Source organism: Talpa europaea (assembly GCF_964194135.1).
Source record: "Talpa europaea genome assembly, chromosome: 3".
NCBI classification, from domain to species: domain Eukaryota; kingdom Metazoa; phylum Chordata; class Mammalia; order Eulipotyphla; family Talpidae; genus Talpa; species Talpa europaea.
In genome coordinates, this window is record NC_140069.1 from 142964225 (window position 1) to 142987492 (window position 23268).

At 42.4% G+C, this 23268-nt stretch overlaps 3 protein-coding genes across 3 annotated transcripts; all 3 read left to right on the forward strand.

Moving 5' to 3' along the window:
- Positions 1 to 3817: 3817 nt before the first annotated feature.
- On the forward strand, positions 3818 to 4800 carry TAS2R3 (taste 2 receptor member 3; the record flags this gene model as incomplete). The annotated part of the gene is made up of 1 exon (XM_084230664.1): positions 3818 to 4800. The coding sequence occupies exon 1, from the start codon at positions 3880 to 3882 to the stop codon at positions 4798 to 4800; it is 921 nt and encodes a 306-aa protein (XP_084086790.1). The 5' UTR covers positions 3818 to 3879.
- A 4146-nt stretch (positions 4801 to 8946) lies between these two features.
- Positions 8947 to 9993, forward strand: LOC311168959 (taste receptor type 2 member 4-like; the record flags this gene model as incomplete). The annotated part of the gene is made up of 1 exon (XM_084230666.1): positions 8947 to 9993. The coding sequence occupies one exon, from the start codon at positions 8947 to 8949 to the stop codon at positions 9991 to 9993; it is 1047 nt and encodes a 348-aa protein (XP_084086792.1).
- A 10514-nt stretch (positions 9994 to 20507) lies between these two features.
- Positions 20508 to 21517, forward strand: LOC311168159 (taste receptor type 2 member 3-like; the record flags this gene model as incomplete). Its single annotated transcript, XM_084229513.1, has 1 exon — positions 20508 to 21517. The coding sequence occupies exon 1, from the start codon at positions 20570 to 20572 to the stop codon at positions 21515 to 21517; it is 948 nt and encodes a 315-aa protein (XP_084085639.1). The 5' UTR covers positions 20508 to 20569.
- Between the last annotated feature and the right edge of the window lie 1751 nt (positions 21518 to 23268).

The following is a 23268-nucleotide window of genomic DNA, read 5'->3' on the forward strand; positions in this document are numbered from 1 at the left end:
AAAAAAGATAAACTAATGCAATTTGCAAACTGGAAAATTTCAATACATTGGTGATAACAAAGCACAATGGAGGATGTTGCAAACCAAGGGGAACTGTTACACTTAATGGGGATTTGTAAATTGGAACCTTATTCTGAGAAAACATTTTGCCTTATGTTGGAATTTCACCTAGTCAGTCTGCCTTTAAAGTGCCTGCTGTCCCTGTGTCCCAAGAAACACCTCAAAGGGTGTCCATAGCAACAACACACATAATAGTACAATACTGGAAATCAAAGCTCCATCAAGAAAAATGGACAAATACATGGTGGAATACTAGACAGCAGTGTAAATGTGTGTTGTTGCTAAACAAGAATCTTCTTTAGAAACATTCAGTCAATATGAGTTTTGCAGAAAATATTTGTATAGTAATTTACAAAGCTTCAAAAGCAAATACAAGTAAATATGTTTATAGATAAACATAAATATGTTTATAGTAAATATGTTTATAGATATGTTTGAATATGATAAAACTATTCAAAAAGGTAAGCAAAGATGAATTCAACACTCAAGATTCGTTACCACACCAAAGTGGGGGAAGGAAAGGGGGAGAATATGGAAGCAGCATACAGATACATGCCTTAGTACGGGTGATATTTTCATAAGGTGGGTGGTAAGCTTCAGGGTGCTTATTTTGTTTGTTTTATAAGTTACATATATATTATGTATTACTTTATATGTAATAGGTATTGCATTAAATAGAAGTTCACATAAAAGTGGTCTGTTTAATGTAGGTAATGGTATCACTATACCCTATTGATGATAACTAACATTTAAAGAATGCTCCAGTAGTTTACATTATAGGTACTGTCTTTAATTACTAACAGCTCTGAAATATTATGCCTATTTTGCAGATGAGCAAATTGAGGTTGAGGGAGACTAACTTTCCTAAGGTCACATAACTGATGAGCAGTGACACTCAGATTCAAATCCAGGTCTGATCCAGAAACCCAGGCCCTTAAGGCGTTCATTCATAGCAACCATTTTGTCATCCCTTTTTTACTTGGAACCTAAGGGTCAGGATGATCAAGAAATTTGCCTAATGTTACATAGTTAGCTAAAAGTGTTGCTAGGACAAGGACACAGTTACCCTAGTTTTTCTAGTTTACCATAGTGGCATATAATCGACAAAATGTGCTATATAGATAAATGAGGAATGATACTACAGACAGTATGAGACCCAGTGGCTTGTATAGGTTCTTGTTAAGAGCCAGTTGGTTTGAGTTGTGGCCCATGTCTAGAGTTTGTGGGGGCCATCAGAACCCAGAACAAATGAAACAGTATGACATATAAAAGGGGATCTGAGATTGTGTCCCCTGACAGTATCTCTGTTCCAGGTCCCACTGTTCACCTTGTGTCTCGTGATGTCACATCAATAGGTGACTTCTAAGATCTTTAAGATGATGGAATGTGATGTCAGGCTGCCTGGGTTAGAATCTTCTGCTCTGCCATTTCTTCTCTATGAAAATCTCCAAACCTTAGTGTCTTCTTAAAGAATGGGGACAAGGAATGATCGAATTCATCTCATATATTGAAAATGAAGTGAAATGGTAGATACTTTAAAACAATGTATCATATAAAACTAAGCACTGTATTATTTTCTAACTCATCATCATGTCATTTTATTTATTTTTTGCAGCGTGTCTCTTGCTTACTCATCCATAATTATTTGCACAATACAGTGCCTGCCACATAGCAGAGGCTCAAGAAGTATTAGGGGAATGAATGGCAGATACTGAAATAGAATCTATCTTCCAGGTTACTTAATTTTCCATTGTTCCAGTTCCTGGAACCTAATAACATTAAAAAACAAATATAAAATTTGAAGGCAAAAATCCTATGGAATTGTACATCAAGAAAATTCATTTATTCAATATACATCTATTGAGGGTCTGCTATATTTTAAGCACTAAGATCAGAGCTTGAGTATTCAGTGAGATTAACACTGAAAGGGACATTATTAATAATTAATTGGGGTGACAGTAACATACCAGGACAGTGCTGGACAATCATGGAAATATGATCACTGTTCTTTTTTTTTTAATATATCAATAACTTTTATTTATTTTTTTTATAATAAATTTTATTGTTATATTCCCCATACAATTGCAGCCCCCCCATTCTGACCCCAATCCCTCCCCTCCCGCCCCCGCCCCCCTAAAAGTGTCTCTGGTTCATAGTTTTTTGTTGATTTTGATTTTCACTTTCTTATAGTTATTCATTTTCCTGGTCCCTTATTTAAGTTTTCTAGATTCCTGCTATGAGTGAGACCATCCGGTATTTTTCTTTTTCTTTTTGGCTTATTTCGCTGAGCATGTATGATCACTGTTCTTAAAGGAAATTGATAGCACAATGAAGAAGGTAATTCTCAAGTGCTACTAGGAGTTCTACGGAGATTGCCTGTACAACAAGCTTGCTGGGGAGAGAGGCTTTCTGCCTCTTCTCCTAACAGAGAGTGGCCCATAAGCTATTTCCCCCCAAAATTGGTGACTTTCTCCTTCCATCAGTGGGAAATGTAACTTCCCACAGCTCAAAAATTCCCTGGGTGTTGGTTAGATGGCTTTTTCAGACAATTCTTACAATAGCTGACATCCCCAAAACAGGTATTTATAGACTGAACAAACATGCTGTTAATTTTCCTATTGACAAAGTCGCTTTCAGAATTTAATTACAAGGAGTGAGAGTAATAGGGAGGCTGGGGTACCTCCCTGGCATGCAGGAGTACCCTGCTCATCCAGCCCGCCCTGGGTCCCTCTTCGTAATCACAGGAGGGTGAGGAGCAGCCTTGCTTTCATTGCTGCTGCAACTGGAATTTCAGTCACTCTCTAAACTCTGTCCTTTACCTAAGTGATGTAAAATTTGTCCTGAATCCCAGTGCTTTCAGGGGGATTCACAGAACACCTGCTGCTGCACTGAAGGAAAGATGATTACAGTTGTTTCAGGCGTACTGAGAAGGGATTTCCTTGGCCAGGGCTAGCAACACTGAGTACATGTTCTATCCAGGTTCCTGGAGTCTGTAGTCAGAGGCGTGTATTAGCAGTTGCTTCGTCATTGGGGTGTAGAAGGGGCAAAGGGAGCCAGCCAATGTTGTGGATGTGCTGTGGGGGACTGGGTCAGATTTGTGGCACTGTGGTTAACCCTCCTCTCTGGGATCCCAGATCTGAGCTTATTGAGATTATTTTAATATTTATATCATTAATAATTTCTGATAACACAGCTTGTAGGGAAGAAGTTGGAGTTCTCATGTAATTGATCCTCCAAGAGGGACAACTATTAATTCTAGTTCAGCGCCAATGGCACCAACTGAGCTTCTACTTTGTGCACTTAAATCTCCCTTCGGTGTAACTTTGGTGAAACCTTATGGTGGAATTCTGATCTTTTCCTCTCTCTGTGTATGGCCCTGAGGCTGCCCCCTCTCTTGAAAACTGAGATTTCTCACTCTTTAAGAGATGCTGTATGACTCTCTGGTGACACCTTTCTATTCTGGGTGGCTCAGAACTCTACTCCCTTTTGAAATTGAGCCCAAGGCCTCCATCTTCACTGTCACTCAGATTTCTTCCTTCTCTGTGTGACACCAGACACTACTCCATTTGCATGTTAGCAAAGAGCTTCTGAGTTTCAATCATAGTTGGAACGTGACAATCCATGTCATCTGTGAAGAGGACAGAATAACCGGGAAGAAGCAGAGGGAACACACTACACCGGTGCTCTACAGCAGCCTCATTTGGGCAGAGGCAAGTAACAGGTACTGTGAAGCCATAGGTAGACTGAGAAAAATTTCAAATCGGCAAGGAGATTGCCCATCAACAGGAAGAACAAGATCAGGCCTGCCTAGCAGCTGACATGATGGGACTCGTGGACTGCATGTTTCTGCTTCTGTCCACCACACAGTTCATCCTAGGAATGCTGGGGAACGGCTTCATTGTGTGGGTCCATGGCAGTAGTTGGCTCAAGAGCAAGAGAATCTCTTTGTCTGACTTCATCATCATTATACTGGCTCTCTCCAGGATTATTTTGCTGTCTATTCTATTGTTTGATAGCATTTTAACGATGTTCTTTTATAAAGTGCACCAAGAAGGCATAGTAATGCAAATTATTGATATTTTGTGGACATTTACAAATCATATGAGCATTTGGCTTGTCACCTGTCTCAATACCCTCTACTGCCTGAAAATTGCCAGTTTCTCTCATCCCACATTCCTGTGGCTCAAGTGGAGAGTCTCCAGGTTGGTTGCATGGATGTTGCTGGGTGCTCTGCTCCTGTCGTGTGCAAGTGCCACGTCTCTGATCCATGAATTTAAGATCTATTCTGCTTTGATTGGAAGTGATGTCCCAAGGAATATGACTGAGCACGTCAGGAAAAAAAGTGAATATGATATGCTCCACGTTCTTGGAACATTGTGGAACTTTCCTCCCCTAATTGTGTCTCTGGCCTCCTCCTTTCTGCTCATCCTCTCCCTGGGGAGGCACACGCGGCAGATGCAGCAAAATGGCACCAGCTCCAGTGACCCAAGCACTGAGGCCCACAAGAGGGCCATCAAAATCATCCTCTCCTTCCTCTTTCTTTTCCTACTCTATTTTATTGCCTTTTTAATTGCATATTCTAGTCGTTTCCTACCAGGAACTAAAGTGATTGTGTTGATTGGAGAAACAATGACAATGTTTTATCCCACTGGCCACACATTTATTCTCATTCTGGGAAACAATAAACTGAAGCAGACGTTTGTGAATATGATGTGGCCTAAGGCTCGTAATGGATCATAGGTGTCCCTTTCTTCCTAAAATGGCAGAAGGAACAGAGGGCACAGGAGGGTGCCTGGGAGTCCTTCAGCCTGCCTCAGGACTTCAGTGCTCCTCCTGACTCTGCGTACCAGTTCTATAACATCAGTAAGGGAGAGACACCACTGTGTTTCCCTGCCCCACTTGGGAACACTCCTCCCTCGTAAGATTGACTTGCAGAGGGAGAAACATCTTGGAAAATGTCAATATAGTAATAATACTCTTTATACAGAGAAACTACCAGCTCAATATTTTGAGCTAATGACTAGTTTTAACTGTCCATATTGATAGATAAACGATGTAAATGAACAATGTAGTAGATTTGAAGTAAATAGAAAAAACGGTAGTGATTCTACAGACTTGGTTTAAATTCTAGTTCTATGCCTTTGCCAAAATTTTTGTCACTTGAGGAGTTACTTTAATTAATTAATTACCTGCTTGTTTCTTTCTTCTCTCATTTTAACATGTGGGCTCTGATACTGATTTCAGAAGGAAGTAGAAATGCATGAGGCTGGAATGTGTGTATTGTATGCAGCACTCAGTTGGTGAAGCAATTATACAATAGCAACAGCATTTCACGCAGGAGACCTGTTTCCAGAATTCCATGGTGTAATGTTAAAGGTGTGGGATAAAGTGCAGACCCTTGGTAGGGAGACCAGGTCCTAGCGCAGCTTGTTGGGGAAGTCATTTTACTACAGTAGTCCCTGTGTTCCTTTATCATAATGCTAAAGTGAGTTTTGTAGTGATTTTTAATTTTTCAGATTGAACAAATATCTGCTAGTTTCTCTTGTTTATATTAGCCAAAAGCAAATTTGCTTTCAAAATTTCAGCTTTAAGAAAAAATAAGCAGTTTTATAAGTTTATTCAATTTTATTTTGATGAAATTACATAGACATTGATTCATTTCCTATACCTGAGCAGCACTGACATATCAATAAGAATACTGTTGCTTAAGACCTGAAGGATTCTCAAATTTGTGAATATGTGCAGTTGGGGCACACTGCAGATCTGAAATTTGTTTCTAGCATTAATGGGATCTCAGGAGTAGATAGTTGTGGTTAAGAATGTGGATCCTGAAAGCAGACAGCCTGGGCCCACATCCACCCTAGTGTGAACTGGTCTCGGGTATGTTTCTAAACCTCTCTCTGTTTCACCTTCTTCATTTGTAAAATGGGAATAGTAGTAGTATTTTGTGATATGTTGTTGGGAGGAATTAGTGAGGTATTATGAAAAACGCTTCGAGTCCCATATGGACTAAACTGTCAATAAATGTGGCTGCTATTGTTATTTTGTGAATGGGACTGTGTTTTGCCATCATTTGTGAAGGGTCAACATTCTACTTGGCATTTGGTCGTATGGAATCCCGAATTAATTTTAGGATTGTTCTTATATTTATGTGTTCATTTCTAAAATTATAGGAATAAAATATCTTTGGTCTACACTGTTTGCTTTCAAACTGATACCTGCCTCTTGAATCTGTTCGCAAAAGTCCTAATTTTAACTAATTATGAATTCTGACCTACCCTAAAATTACATCTTGAATGGTAATCTGGGAAAACCTAAAAGAATGATCTAATATTTATTCAGAATTCACTAAAATACAAGGACTCTAAAGTGGGCATTTCTGTAGCTAGTGAAGGTCTGTGCTTCTGTTCAGCACAGGGAAGTTTATGGAAATCCACGTGGTGTCAACTGACATCTGCTTTGCTAACCCTGACCCCAGATCTTTAATTCATGCCACCCCCTCTTGAACACATGCTCCTACTTTCTGTCATTTTGATAAGTTCTCTGCCCAGCTATGAGCTCCTGGTTCCAGTCTTTCCTTGATTCTGCCTCCTGGTGTAGATATGGAGATTTTCCTATCTTTTATTTATTTATTTATTTATTTATTTATTTATTTATTTATTTATGTATGTATGTATGTATGTATGTATGTATGTATGTATGTATTTATTTATTTAAAAAGAGTTATTTATTCATTCATTCATTCATTCATTCATTTATGCAAGCACTGGGTACAGTCAGAAGCGCGGGAGGGTGTGAGAATTCACCAGAGCAGGAAGCAGAGCAGGCAGAAGGACCGAAGCACACTGCTGAGGGGAGCAGCGGGCGGCAGGAGAGGTCTGCGCGCCATGCGGGACCCTCCTCCAGTGGCCGGGGAGCAGCTGGGGATCGAACTGGCGCCGCGGAGGCTGCGGGCAGCTTTGCAACCCAGCGCTCAACCTCTGCGCCACCGGGGAAGTCCGATTTTCCTATCTTTTAATTGAACATAACATCGCTAGAAATTTTGGTTTGGCTGCTTTTTGGTTCTTGGTGCCTTCAGTTAAATCCAGAGGAATCTCTCCCTTTTACTCCTACTGTGATCCCTAAATCTACCCTGACCTAGCAGAGTCAGAGTAAGTGCAGTGAAAATGCTGAAGTTGCCATTTTTCTACATCTCAGTGAAGGCCAGCATGTGGGTGGAGAAGGTGGAAGGCCAGAGGGAGCCTCTGGTTCTGCTGGCTGAAACCAGAGCTGCCTTCCCGAGGGTCAGTGGAGTTAGAGTCATAAGTGTGGCATCTGCAACTACTTCTCTATTTCTGTTCTGCAAGATTTGGAGGCATCTCCAGGGAGATGTCAGACTGTGGTGTGACCCCAGACATCTGTGGTCTGCCCTTTATTAATGCTGGGCCTGGGCCGTGTCTGGGAGTGGGTGTGTTGCTGGAGAAAGCAGTCTTACTGTGCCTCGAGACACAGTGATGGGGGCGTGTCTATTTGGGAAAGGACCTGGTTTTCTGAATCCCCTGGGGGGTTGAAATACCTCAGCTATCAGTTCCTCACTGAAAATTTATTTTTAGATCTTGCCCCATTTTATTTGTTTTTCTCAGGTGTGGAATTTAGTTATATATTATTGTTAATTACATTGTTATATACATGGTAATTTAATTATTTTGCAGTGATCTATATCATAGGTAAGGAAGTAGAAATCCATGTGATAACATAATCTTCCCTTTCATCGCTGCTTTGCTTCTTCACTGTGTTTGCTTGTTTAACTCAGCTGGGTGCATCAGTCTGTGCCCACTAGTTTGTGCAAAAGGCTCTGTGAGCCCCTGGCTCTAACTCAGGGCTTCTTCTGGGCTTGCCTTCCTGTTGTCTGTCTTACGGGGCCTTGTGAATGTCTTCCCCCCGCTGTACCTGCTAGTTTTCTGATCTTACCCTCTTCCGTTGTATTCCTATATGAATTTGATAACAGAACTTTGTATGCTTTGTCTCGTGCTGGTTTGGGGCGTGTGCTGGCTGTACGGGAAGTGCACTTTGGTTCCAGCCACCAGCTAGAGTAGACAAGAGATGCCATAGCCCTGCTCTCGCTCCTAGCCTTGGCCAGTGTCATTTACCAGCATGGTGTCCCCTTTGCTGCCTCAGCAGTTACGGAGCAATCAGGGGTTGAGTGGTCTGTTTGGCCACAAACCTATACCAAAGCATTACTGTGTATCTGGGACCAGAGAATGTTGGCAGTTAAATGCCCAACAAGAAATAGCCATGTGTGATGTAAGCATGCACTTGGCCTACAGTGGAAGCGTGTGATGACTGACATTTACTTTCCAAGAAAAAGCAGATAATGGCAAATGATTGTGATGCCGCTGTATGTGTGTGACTGGTGAGGGAATATAAAGTAAAGGAATCACCATGAAATGGGAAGTCCGTGATCTGTTCGAAAACTGTAATTCATTGTAGGTGCTAAGGAATGCAAAGGTCATGTTGGCATGACTGGAATCCTAGCTAGAGACAATGACTGTAACAACAGATCGGAGGGGAGAGGGAAGTTGGACTTACTTTCTGTAGCTATGTGGTTGGGCGCTATGAGTGATTTTGGAATTCCTGCCTAATTTTGGGGTTGCTGTGAAGAAAAGCTGCATTCACTATGAATAGGGACGAAACGCTGGGGACGGGAAATCTGTCAATTGACTTGAAGGCCTTGGACCTGCCCTGTGTCCTCCATGCAGCTCTCCTGGTCTTGGGGAGAGCACTGCCAGCTTCACCTCAGCTGCCATAATGAGGCATTTCTAAGGAAAGCAGGATGTGAAGGAGAAATAGTAAGGCAATCTTTGGAAGATTTGCATTCAGTAAAAGCAGCTGGCTCTTGGCGCACTAATGACTCTTTTGCCACACTGGGCACTGGGGGAAACACAAAAAGGACTTGTCCTCCCGGGCTGGGCACTGCGGCTGGCACACTCCAGCCTTCCTCCTGCTCCCAGCATCGGCAGCACCACTCGGAATCCTCAGCGAGTCAAGATGCGTCACATAATGATTTTATCTGCTCGTATTCTCTCCTTGAGTTTTAGTTTTGTCGGGCTCATTGCCAGTCTGTTTATTGCAGTGGTCAGTTGTAAGACTTGGATGAAAAACCATAGAATCTCCAGTTTCGACAGGCTCCTGTTTAGCTTGAGCATCAACCGGTTTCTGATGCTGGGATTGTTTTTTCTGACTGTTATTTGCTCCTTCATTTTCCCAAAGGATGTAAGGCCAGAGCCTGTAACCATTTTTACCTTGTTGTGTTGGATGTTTTTGGACTCTAATAGCCTCTGGTTTGTAACCTTGCTCAACGCCTTGTACTGTGTGAAGATCACTAACTTCCAACACTCACTGTTTCTACTGTTGAAACGAAATCTCTCCGCAAAGGTCCCCCAGCTGCTGCTGGCCTGTGTGCTGATTTCTGCCGTTACCACGCTCCTGTATCTTGTGTTCCTACAGACATCACCCCATCGTCGCCGTGAATCGATGGCTGGGAGAAATGGCACGGAGCTTCACATCGATGCAGACGTCTTGTTTTTCGTGACCTCTTTAATGTTGAGTTCATTTCTGCAGTTCATCATCAATGTGACGTCTGCGTCCCTGTTAATCAATTCCTTGAGGAGACATGTACAGACGCTGCAGAGAAGCACCACTGCTTTTTGGAATCCCCAGACAGCAGCTCATGTGGGTGCTATGAAGCTGATGATCTATTTCCTGGTGCTCTACATCCCCTATTCCGTCGCGACCCTCTTCCTTCATCTGCCTTCTCTAGGAGTGGGGCTGGAGGCCAGATCCCTTTGTATGATTATCTCCACCCTTTACCACCCAGGACATTCTGTCCTCATTATTCTCACCCATCCTAAACTGAAAACAAAAGCAAAGAAGATTCTTTGTTTCAACAAATAGTGAAATTTCAATATCCAGTGGTGCTGGAGTCACCACATAGTTTGGGAGCAAGATTTTCTGTACTATCAGAGTTCCCTGAGATTTGAGAAGTTAATTTTTCTAATTGGGATCTGACTTCCTATGTGTGTGAGCGCTTGAATTCAGTTCAATTTGCATTACTTTTTCTAATATTTAAAGTCAGATACTTTATGGAATTTAAAAAATATTATTTATCATGTATTTTGTGTGGGTGTTGTATCCCTGTGTAATAGCTTCACCACTTATTTCCATTGACTATTGAAGTTTAATGGGAAGTTTCCTCAATTAAGCAAACCATTATAGTTCATATTCCTCGTTAAATTTTTGAGCTTTTTCAAGGTGTCCAGGTCGGGGTGAATGGTTGTTGAGTCCACTAGCCTAGTTTAAAGTACAGGTACAAAGATGAAAGGAAAAGCGAAAGTTTCAAAGAGCAAAGGGAGGAATGAATGGTGAAGGGAAATAGGTATGCACTGTGGCAGATGTACAGAAATAGCGTCCTTAACTTGCTTGATGTAACGAAGCTATTAGTAGCAAGAAAGGGTAGAACTGAATTTGTAGGTTTATTCTGGCAAGAATCGAAAAGCTAGAGTTGATATGTGGAGGGAAGTGATAGGTGTTCCTGAATCCCATATCAGGATGGTTCCTAGTATGTTAAAACCAGGTGATGTATCCTAAAGTGAAAAGGATGTGTCAAATGGCGGAATTAACACAATCTGAGTGCACATTTACCAGAGCTTGTATCTGATCCCATAAATGGAATACAGTGGAAAGCCTAGGGAATCATAGGACTGGTGGTGGAGTGCCTGGGGGTGGTGATCTATGTCTTCTGTTTATAAATTAGTACATTGATATGTGGACACTGCACAGTTTTCTAGAGAATATTTTTTTTTGGGGGGGGGGGACAATGTGGTGTTGTTACAAAGGACTGTGGCCACAGAGGAACAGAATGTGAACATGGAGTATTTACAAGTTTTGGAAAGGAAATTAGGGAGTAGTAATTTTTAGTTATACTGCTTTTTGGCGTTTATTAAAAAAACCTAAGAAATATTCATATATGTTAAAATAAGTAACCTTATTAAAATGATATTCTATATTAATAAAAAAATCCTGCAAATCCCCAATTTACAATTATATTATTTTTTTCATTCTTCCCACAAAATTCTTGACTGCAGTATTCAGTAAGAATTATCTAAACCAGGGGCCTCCCTGGTGGCACAAGGGGTTAAGGCACAACCTATGAAGCTCTCAGCAGCCACTGCAGCATGAGTTCAATCCCCAGCCAGGGAGAAGACCCACATGGTGCAGCAGACCTCCCTGACTCCCCCGCAGCTCTTCTCAGCAGTGTATTTCAGTCAATCTGCCTGTTCTGTTCCCCATTCTGTCTCTGGTGAATCCTCTCACCCTCCACACATCTGGCCTGTACCCCAGTTCTTGTATGCATAAATAAATAAATCTTTTTTTAAACATTTATTAATTTATGCATACAAGAGCTGGGGTACAGGCCAAAGATGCAGGGGGTGAGAGGATTCACCAGAGACAGGGTGGGGAACAGAATGGGCAGATTGACTGAAGTACACTGCTAAGGGGAGCAGCCGGGCGAGTCAGGAGAGGTCTGCTGCAACATATGGGTTGCTCCCTGGCCGGGAATCGAACTCGTGCTGCAATGGCTGTGGTTAGCTTCATAGGTTGTGTCTTAACCCTTGCGCCACCAGGGAGGCCCTAAATAAATAAATCTTAAAAAAAAAATGATCTAAACCAGTGTTTTATACCACAAAAACTGTAGGTATTCACCATACTATATTTGAATCTTACTTCTAGGTGTTATAAAAGCAGTAACCAGAGGGATTAAATCTACACCATGACATAAGAACTCTAAATGAGTCACAGAAACCCTGATGATCCCCCAATGTCAGTTTTTTCTTTCCTGCTTCTTTGTAGTATGAAAAATTTAGTTACCCAGAATTTGGGGAGCTACTTATACTTTACAGCTTCCTCTTATCTGCAGGTATTGCTGTGTGATCAAGGGCTGCCAACAGAGTGAGTAGAAGTGATGTGTGTAATTTCTAGATATCACCACTATAATGGCTGTGCCCTCCCCCACACCTTTCTTCTTCCTGTGGACTGGACTGCCCATGTAATGACTGGCCATCTTGGACCACACAGCTGAGGTGTCTTTCTGGGGCAGTGGGGCAATTCTCCATCTTGGAGGGGACTCCGTAGTTCCTGGAGCTGCCACAGCAGTTCTGGAGGGTCTTCACCTTACCCCCAGGACTGTTCATGAGAGAGCAGTCTGCAATGTTTTAGACACTGCAGTTTTGGGTCACTACTGCCTTTTCAGTAACTTATGCTTTATCACAAATATGTACAATAATATATATGCTTATGAAGAAATAGTATGCAGTTATTTAATGTCTTAATATTTAAAGATCATTTTTGCATGGCATGAGAAAATACTGATAATATACTGTTAAGTGAAATGAAAATAAAAATGTATATATACAGTGTGATACTAGTTTTTGTAAAAAGTAATATGTTCATACATAGAAGAATACAAACAATTTTTTAAAAAAAGATGTATTTATTTATGCATATAAGAACTGGGGTGCAGGCCAGAGGTACAGGAGGTGAGAGACAGAGTAGGGAGCAGAACAGGCAGATCTTCTGAAATACGCTGATGAGGGGAGCAGTGGGCCCGACAGGAGAGGTCTGCTGAGCCATGTGGGTCAGCTCTCTGGCCAGGATTGAACTTGTGCTGTGGCAGCTGCGGATAGCTACACAGTGCTGAGACTTAACCCCTTGCGCCACCAGGGAGGCCCCACAAACAATTATTTTTAGGTAGAGCTTTAAAATTTTCCCCCAGGTTTTCTAAAATTAGCATAGATTTCCTTTGTTATCAGAAATAGACATGCTGTTAATTATTTTGCAGCATATAAACACTCCTCCATCCATCCATTCATCCATCCATCCATCCAGAGGTCACATATAGGATGTTCTGATTTCAACATCCATTTTCTACTCACTAAGAAAGACTAAGAATCATTAGTCTTTCAGATTATCTGAGTTCCTTTTTCTTGTATTGTCAAAGTTCTACCAATTTATTTCTTTATTTTCCTACATCGTTTTTATTTCCCTCCCCCTCTAGATTAGATGTTCTGTTTTTAATTAGGACTTACTGTAGAACTGTTTTTGCTATTTTAAGAACGTCTTCAGACTTTTTAGGCATTTGCCCAATGTGCTCCTTGGTCGCAGTTTGAATAATGCTGCGTGTTTGGAATTTTGCTGTTTCCCATATGCTCTGTCACTGAGAACTTATAAAGCAATCATTTGAATAAAGCTTTTGGAGTTTATCTCTTTAAACTATGATAAAGTATAGGCTTTCTACTACAAATATGTGGTATCTTGCATCTCCCTACCCTGCCAGTCAGAAAAGGAGGGATGTTTAGAACTCTTAGGAATGACCACTTTCTGAAATGAAGGGTAGTTGCAGGACAGTGTCTGCAGACATCATCAAACATCCACTTTGGTAACTATAACTGGGAGGCATTGCCATAACTTATAACTGCTCAATAACAAGCTCAATATTGCATTATTTTATTGGTTCCTCACTCTGATAACTTCTTTGGTAAAGTTGGTATTATTACCCATTACACAGATGAGAAATCTGATACACAGACAGCTTAAATATTTAAGTAGCTCATATTAAGAAAGGTAGGGAAGGGTAGATTCAGAGCTCAACTCATCTTCTATTTCTAAAATTTATCTTTTTTCCATTATCCCACAAGATAGGGGGAAAGACATAGGAACAAAGTAGGAGTTTGCCCAGTACATAGCATTATTTCCTAGGGCAGAAAGAAGATATCCAGGATGATAATTGAATTAGGATTTGTTCAGCCTGAAAAATACCCACAAATATCTGTCTATCTGTCTAGGTGTAGTGGGTGTGCGTGTGAAAATCTGTTGAGTACTTTGTTTCCTTAGGTGAAATATATGTTACAGTGTCTTGTAGACATTGGACTTTGAAGTCTTGAGACTTATATGTGTTTTTAAACCAATAGGTAGTATAATTTAAGGAGAAACTGTTTTAAAATTTCTTTTGAATGCTGCTACTTGAGAAGGAATAGGCCAATAGAAAGATGATGAAAAAGTAGATACAGCTCATGTACAACTAAATGAAATGTTAACTATTTCAAGAATTTTAAGTTTCTTTTTTTTTTAGAAGTGGGGTACAGTCCAGAGTCACAGGGGGGGGGTGTGTGTGAGAAGATTCACCAGAGAGCGCAGGGAGCAGAATAGGCAGATGTACCAAAATACACTGCTGGAGGGAGCCACGGGCGAGACAGGAGAGACAGGAGAGACAGGAGAGACAGGAGAGGTCTGCTGCACCATGTGGGTTGCTCCAGGCCATCGGGGATCAAACTTTCACTGCAAAGGCCACAGACAGTTTCACAGCACTGCGCTCAACCCCCTGCACCACCAGGGAGGCCCTGAATTTTATGTTTCTTTATAGTGCCTAAATTTCACCTAAGCATGTATGATTTTTGGTTTCTCAGATCATTGCTACCAGTGTTCTGCTGATGAGCTATATTCAGTGTTTCAATTGAAAAAAAAAAAAAGGGATAAAGAGGGGCTTCCCTGGTGGTGCAAGGAGTTAAGCTTCAGCACTAATAGCTATCCACAGCTATCACAGCACGAGTTGATCCCCAGCCAGGGAGCTACCCACATGGTGCAGCAGACCTCTCCTGTCTCCCCGCTGCTCCCCTCAGCAGTGTATTTCAGTAGATCTGCCTGTTCTGCTCCCCACTCTGTCTCTGCTAAATCCTCCCAACATACCCCCCACCTCTGGCCTACATCCCAATTCTTGTATGCATAAATAAATAAATCTTTTTAAGAAAAAGGATAAAGAGGAAAGAAACATTAGTGTTTTAAAGCATGTATCTAATGCAACTTTTGGATAGCCTTAAATGCCAAAACATTCAGGTAAATGTGATGCTTACTTAGTGAAAGCATTTCAAATAACTTTCCAAGTGTTCTTTTTGACAACTTAAAGCTGGAGATGGGCCCTCCAGTCTTGCTGACTGATTCTCAAAGGGCTGGATGAGTGAGAAGCATGAAAATCTGTTAGGATTTTTTTTTTCAATATTTGTATGTCCTGCCTCCCATTGTTCCTGAGTGTGGAGTGTAAGAGGAAGTGGTGGTTTGACAAAACTCACCAGGAATTTGGATAATAAGTCCATGTCTAGTATTATTCCCTGAGAAAAACAGCATGAAAGCAAACTCCACAGATGTGTGAGAATTTGCGTGCCATGGAAATTACCAACAAGGAAATAAATGAGTTGATGGAGGTGGTGGAGGGGAGAAGGAAGGGCAGAGGATGGAGGGTAAGGAAGACCGCAGGGCGCTGGGCTTGGATTGCATACCATCCCTCAAACTGGTGGAGTGGGTGTGAGGTCCGTCTTGTGGGGTGGTGGTGTAGAAATAGCACACCAGAACGGTAACGGTGCATGGTGCTCTGGACTGTGGCTGTGTGGTACAGTGTAACTCAGCAGGAAGGAGCACATGGGGAGATGACTCAGTGTTGTTCTGGTTTCTTGCAAGTGAGTGTTGCGGCATAGGCACTCCAGTAAGGCCTCCCTTCATGATGTTTGCATACTACTTCAAAACGGAGACCTGAACTGGAATGGCATAAAACTGACACCATGAAGACCTTGGGGGAAATGTCACAGTTCATGGGTTCTCACCTGTGCACTTACAATAGCAAGATGTGACCCAGCCTGAGAGTGCAACAGATTTATTTATAAGGGGGAAGTTGGGAGAGATAAGGAAAAAGTAAAGAATTTCTAAAGTCACAAATGGCTATCTGTCCTATCCCACATAATGGCTGTGGTGTCTGGTATCCAAACCAAGAGCAGCTTGCACAGGATGGTGTTGTCTCTTTGTTGAGAGCCTGAGCTGGTGGCACACCAGTAAGTGGTGGACCAGGACCCAACTGATGGTGGCAGCTGGAAGTGGCCACAGGTGGCACTGCTGAGGGGCACCACAGTAGCCAGCAGCCACTGAAGGTTGGACTGGACAGTGTTGGAGGTAACAGCATCAGGAAGAGGTACCAGACATGCTGGAGGCGGGAGCAGTGGTCAGGCGGTGGTGCCCGAGGATCAGAAGTGGTGGACAGCTCTCCGAGATGGTGCCAGAGGACCAGGCGCTGGCAGACAAACTCTTTCAGAGGAGGTGCCAGATGATCAGACACCAGTGTTCAGCTCTTTCAGAGGTGCTGGGCACATGCCAGGGCACCTATCAGCAGTTAATGTGGAGACTGAGCTGGAGGCAGAAACAGCAGCCTGCAGTGTTGGAGAGCAGGCAGCAGCAACTGACAATTCAAGCCTAGAGTTGGAGAACTGAAGACAGGAACTAAAGGTCTTGAAGATCTGAAGTGAAGGATGTCCTAGGAAAGCATGTCTCAATGAGTTTGGGAGATCTGAGTGCCCAAATATGTCTGCTGCCGTGGCTCATACCCCTTTCAGGGTGCCCAGGTTTCACACTATTTCCTAAACTTGACCAGCACTGGTATGAGCTCAAGCCTGATGGTGCATCTTTAAAACCACTTAGGTTTTAAAACCCACTCCCCATCGGAGCTTCAAAACTCAGCCCTCTGCTGGGGTTGGCTGTCAAGCCCAGCTCATGCCAGGTGTAGTTGTGAGTACAAGGGGCCTACAGCAGAGCCAGGCGTATCCTGCTGCATCTCCAAACCAGGAGTTGGGGCTCCTGTTAGAAAATAAAACCAAATGAGGTGGTTTCTTTCAAAGTCATCTAATATCTCCTTTATCTCATCCATGTTACAAGGAAATGTTGAACAGAATGATGTTATTTGAGAACATGCTGTATTGAGTTGTTTCATAACATTTCTGACCTATTTTAAATATGGGAAATTTATTTGTTTCTGTTTTGCAGTATTTGTAGTTGGGAAATGACTATACTGATCTGAATCCAGATATCTCAGAGAAGAAATAATTAAGGGCCTCTCTGGCACAAGGGATTAAGATGCAGCACAATGAAGCTATCTGCAGCCACCTCAGCATGAGTTCAATTCCCGGCCAGGGAGCTGACCCATCAGGCACAGAAGACTTCTCTTGACTTGCCCGCGGCTCCCCTCAGCAGTGTATTTCAGTTGATCTGCCTGTTCTGTTCCCTACTCTGTGTCTGGTGACTCCTCTTAGCCTCCACACCTCTGGTCTGTACCACAGTTCTTGTATGCATAAATAAATAAATCTTTATTTATATTATTTATATTATTTATTTATTTTTAAAGTTTTATTATTATAGTAAAATATTATGAGCATTCTTTTTTTTTAAGATTTATTTATTTATTTATACAAGCACTGGATACAGTCAGAAGTGCGGGAGGGTAAGCAAATTCACCAGAGCCAGAGCGGGTAGCAGAGCAGGCAGACCAACGAAATACACTGCTGAGGGGAGCAGCGGGCGCAACAGGAGAGGTCTGTGCGCCATGTGGGACCCTTGCTGGGGGCCGGGGATTGAACCGGCGCTGCAGAGGCTGTGGGCAGCTTTGCAGCCCAGCACTCAACCGCTGCACCACCAGGGGAGGCCCATAAATAAATAAATCTTTAAAGAAATACTTCTCTTAAAGAAAAAGGAATAATTAAATACATTGGTATTATTCAGAAATATCTGTCTAACTCTCACCATCCCTCATTTTCTTTGACTTCTGTGTGTTTTTAAAGACTTGGGGTGATCTGTCTTTCACCTTTCATCTTGCTTTCCAGAGGTGCTGGAATTGTGCAGAGCTGGCCCCCTTTCTTCGGATATAGCAATTGAAATCATCTTACATTTGCCTACTGTGAATAATAGTTGGCTTCAGGTGCTCTCCTTCTTCACTGAAAGGGGAGATTGAAGCGAGCAATCACCAGAAGGAAAGAATAAGATTAACTTGAGAATGCTGTTTTCTAGGCATCAAGCAACATCACTTTGCAAGTCCTTCATCATCATAGTAGCCCTGGGAGGTAAACGGTGACAACTGCATGTTAGTAAAGAGGTACTTGAGGCTCCAAGAGGTTCATGGATTTGCCTGGGGACACAGCTACTAAGTAGTTGGGCTGGACACTGGTGCCAGTGTAGCAGCGGGAGGCAAGGTCAGGTCTGTCCAACTTGGAGGCACACAGCCTTTCTGTGAATGACACAGGACCCTGTTGTACACGCCCTGCACTGGGATCTGGCCATGAGTTTTGTTCCATGGAGGCTGGGGCTGTCACGAACCTGTGAGCCCTGTGCTATGGATGGCGGTGTCCAGACAGCCCCGTCTGCTGTCTCTGTCCTTGATCTTTTCTTCACATGATCTTGCAACATTGGGGGAAAAAAACCTTAGTCTCCTAAGTCTCTGAGACATGCTGTTCTCAAATTGTTAAAAATGTGATTTTTATACAAACAGCTTTACAGACTGAGAAGCACATACTTTTCAAAAGTGTAAAGTTTTCATTTTTTATTTTACACAAAAATTGTATAGAGAGTACAGAGAATTCCCATATTCTTCTCAGTTTTTTGGAAGTTAACATCTTATAGAATCTGGCCCATTCATCAAAACTAAGGTGCCGGCACTGATACGTGAACTGTGATCTAAACTCCAATTCTAATCTCATCTGTTCCTCAGTCTTGTTCTCACAAGAGACGGGAGATACACTCTGTCTCCAGACACTCTTAGAAGTAAGTCTCAATGTGTAGCTTTTAGAAGTAAGTCTCAATGTGTAGCTTGCTTTTCCTTATTGGATAACTAAATGTCTCAGTTGCCTGCTTAGCCTTTCTTAACAGGAGGAGTAGTCTGTCAGGAAACTACCCTTCTCTTTCCTCTGATTTTTTTTTTTTTTTTGTGTGTGTGTATGTGTCCAAACCAGGCTTCCTGGGTACATGGCAGCCAGCAACCATGCTCCCCTTAAAGTTCTGCCTGGCATCTGGAGTTGGGTCCTCATGTCTGCCCTCAGAAAGTGTCCATAGAATCCCTGCCCTTCATGACGGTCACACCTCACCCAGGCTTTGTGCCAGTGGTGGAGCGTGACTGTCTCCTCTGCTCTTCACAGCCATAGCCAGAGTTCATTGGCCGCAGTCTTGCTGCAGGGTGAGGAGCAGAATGTGTGCTCCCTGGGCTGTGTGTTGCGCGCTACTGTGATCACATGCTTGGCCCACCGACGGCTCATAAAGCGCTCAGTAATCTGGACGAGTGGAAATCCAGCCTACAATCCCAGCATGTTTTTATTACCAACTGAGGTGCCAGGAGGCAGTGGCTTCCTGCCACTTTCTAGGAAGCACTGGGACCAGACTACCCATTACAGAGCTCTTCCCATGCACCTGCTTTGGAACTGGCCTGAAGTTTTCCTCCTTCCGACAATTCCTCATTCTTACTTGCTCGCAGTCTTTTATGCCTTGCTTTGAAATGTACTGGCTTTCTTTTTTTATGTAGCCACACAACTTAACTTTGGGAATTAACTTTTAAGAATGGGATAGAAAATATTGGAGTGTCACACATATAGAATGGGAAAATAAAGTTTTGTGTTCCCAGTATGTATATTTTTATTTTTTTATAAATGTATTTAGATCATGAAGTATGAGTTTTATATGTATAGTTTGAGGTATGTTTTATATATAATAAGTGTTCATATATAGTGATATATGTTTATATACACATATATAAGTTCATATGAAAATATGACTGTTGGTCATGTGTAAATTTGTAAGGCACCATATTAGATAAATAAGCCTTCTTTGGTATGCATGGGTGATTTGGTCAGTCTTATATTATTGACTTATCAGTGAAGTGGTTTTGCACTCTGAAAAAAAAATCCATATTTTGAAAAGTTTATGTGCTGTTGTTTCTCTTGTTCATATTGTTGTCATTCACACATTAAGATAGTTAGGGATTTTTTGATGATATGACTTCTAGAGAGGTTAGAGCTACCTCATGTAATTGATCCTCCAGAGGCAAAACTATTAATTCTAGTCCCGCACCAATGGCACCGACTGAACTTCTACTTTGTGCACTTAAATCTCCCTTCAGGGTAACCTTGGTGAAACCTTATGGTGGAATTCTGATTTTTTCCTCTCTCTGTGTGGCCTCCCTGAGGCCCCCCATCCTGAGAATTGAGACTTCTCACTCTTTAAGAGATGCTGTATGACTCTCTGGTGACACCTTTCTGTTCTGGGTGGCTCAGAACTCTGCCCCCTTTGAAATTGAGCCCAAGGCCTCCATCTTCGCTATCACACAGATCTCTTCCTTCTCCGTGTGACACCAGACACTACTCCATTTGCATGTTAGCAAAGAGCTTCTGAGTTTCAATCATAGTTGGAACGTGACAATCCATGTCATCTGTGAAGAGGACAGAGTGACCAGGAAGAAGCAGAGGGAACACACTACACTGTGCTCTACAGCAGCCTCATTTGGGCAGAGACAAGTAACAGGTACTGTGAAGCCATAGGTAGACAGAGAGAAAAATTTCAAATCGGCAAGGAGATTGCCCATCAACAGGAAGAACAAGATCAGGCCTGCCTAGCAGCTGACATGATGGGACTCACGGAGTGCCTGTTTCTGCTTCTGTCCACCACACAGTTCATCCTAGGAATGCTGGGGAACGGCTTCATTGTGTGGGTCCATGGCAGTAGTTGGCTCAAGAGCAAGAGAATCTCTTTGTCTGACTTCATTGTCACTACACTGGCTCTCTCCAGGATTGTTTTACTGTTTTCTCTCTTGGCTGATGGAGTTTTAATGTTGTTTCCTTCCAAAGTAGGTGATAAAGGAATAGCAGAGCATTTACTTGAAATTATCTGGACTTTTACAAATGATTTGAGCATTTGGCTTGTCACCTGTCTCAATAACTTCTACTGCCTGAAAATTGCCAGTTTCTCTCACCCCACATTCCTGTGGCTCAAGTGGAGAGTCTCCAGGTTGGTTGCAGGGATGTTGCTGGGTGCTCTGCTTCTGTCGTGTGCAAGTGCCACGTCTCTGATCCATGAATTTAAGATCTATTCTGCTTTGATTGGAAGTGATGTCCCAAGGAATGTGACTGAGCACTTCAGAAAGAAAAGTGAATATGAACTGATCCACGGGCTTGGGATACTGTGGAACTTTCCTCCCCTAATTGTGTCTCTGGCCTCCTCCTTTCTGCTCATCCTCTCCCTGGGGAGGCACACGCGGCAGATGCAGCAAAATGGCACCAGCTCCAGTGACCCAAGCACTGAGGCGCACAAGAGGGCCATCAAAATCATCTTCTCCTTCCTCTTTCTCTTTCTACTTTACTTCCTTGCCCTTTTAATGATATCATCCAGTCATTTCCTACCAGGAACTCAGATGATTAGGATGATTGGAGATATAATTAAAATGTTTTATTCCACTGGCCACTCATTTATTCTCATTCTGGGACACAAAAAGCTGAAGCAGTTGTTTGTGGAGATGCTCTGGTGTGAGCCTTGTTATCTGAAGTGTGGGTCCAAGGTGGCCTTTTCTCCCTAAGTGGCAGAGTGTGGCAGACTTAAGTGGCCTGTTCAGCCACCATTATGGTTAACTGCAGTTCTGTGTTCCTATACAAAGGTCAGAACTTCCCAGTCAATCAGTCATATGAACCAAGCCTTTCAAGGTGCCTTTCAAATCAATCAAGAGCAGAAAGCTTGATCACTCTGGGGAGGGTATGTATCATGAGGTATGACCGGGAATGCCCGGGGGCCGAGGACCGATGTATGACAAGGGACCCCAGAAGCTGATCAGTGGAATGCCTTGTTGCTAAGATTAGGGCCATGTTTGGAGGCCTGGGGTCTGGTTTCGATGACAACTCTCGGTCATCAGGCTGATAACATGGTCAGCGGACTCATGTCTCCCCAAGCCCTAATGACATTCCTTAGTGTTCCCCATATGATTTTCTCCTTGTCCTTCTAACGCACGTAGCTGATGCTGTATGATTATTCTCTCAATAAAAATGGCCAGGATCTTGCTCTCAAGCAGCATCCTGCCTTGTGCAGCCTGCTCCACGACTCCCGTGTCTTTGTCAGCGTGGTGTTGCCTGACGCAACAGCAGAGGGTCCAGCAGACACTGCTGCTTTGCCCCTTCCTGCTGGAGGATGCTTCTCATGGCCTCTCTGTCTGGTTGTTTTGGAGGGAGAAACAGACTTTGGCAAATGTCAGTATAGTAAAAACACTGTCATTATATAACTGTGGAAATGTATTTTAATTATTACTAGCTCATTATAATAAGCTAGTTACTAGGTTTAATTTAAACGTTATATGATAGTGATAAGGTGATTTAAATAAAACAATATAGTGGCCTGGAGGAAGAGGACAAAAGCATTGTGGTCCCACAGACGTGGGTCAGAATTCAGTTGCTTTCCCTTTTCCAAGATTTTTGACATTTGGCAATTACTTTTATTGCCTCTTTGGTCTTTTCTTCCCTCATTTAAAATGTGATTGTGACATGAATCTCAGGTGTACTAGAGATTGGTGAAGTGACGTGTGTCGGCGTATTCTATGCAGCACTCAGTAGGTGAAGCTATTGTGTTATTAACAGTGAATTGGGGACCTCCCTGGTGGTGCAAGGGGTTAAGCATAGCACTATGAAGCTATCCTGCAGCCACTGCAGCACTGAGTTTGATCCCCGGCCAGGGAGCAACCCACATGGCACAGCAGACCACTCCTGTCTCACCTGCTGCTCCCTCAGCAGTGTATATCAGTAAATCTGCCTGTTCTTTTCCCCACTCTGTGTCTGGTGAATCCTCTCACCCCCCCGCACCTCTGGCCTGTACCCCAGTTCTTGTATGCATAAATAAATAAATCTTAAAAAAAAACCAGTGAATTGTCTAGCACCAGCAGTTCCCCAGGATACCAGTTTCTAGCAAACTGTTATGACTGTCAAAAACTATGAAATAACATGAAGGCCATTGGGTACGAGATTCAGTGCAGCTTGGTAGTGAAGTCATTTCATTTTAGTAGTTCTTGCATTCCTTTATTATTATGATTTTGTAGTAATTTTTAATTTTTCAGAATAAGCAAAGTTTTTTTTCCTCTCTTTTTTTTTGTGTAAGCAGTTTTTATTTAAAATTAACCAAGATGCATATCTGCTTTAAGATTTCAGAGCTTTAAAAAACAATATAAGCAGTTTTATGAGTTTAGTTAATTTTATTTTAAAGAAATTACATAGATATTAATTTGCTTTCACTGGACAGCATCGACATATCTTTTTTTATATTAATTTTTTTATTTTTTACATCATTGTT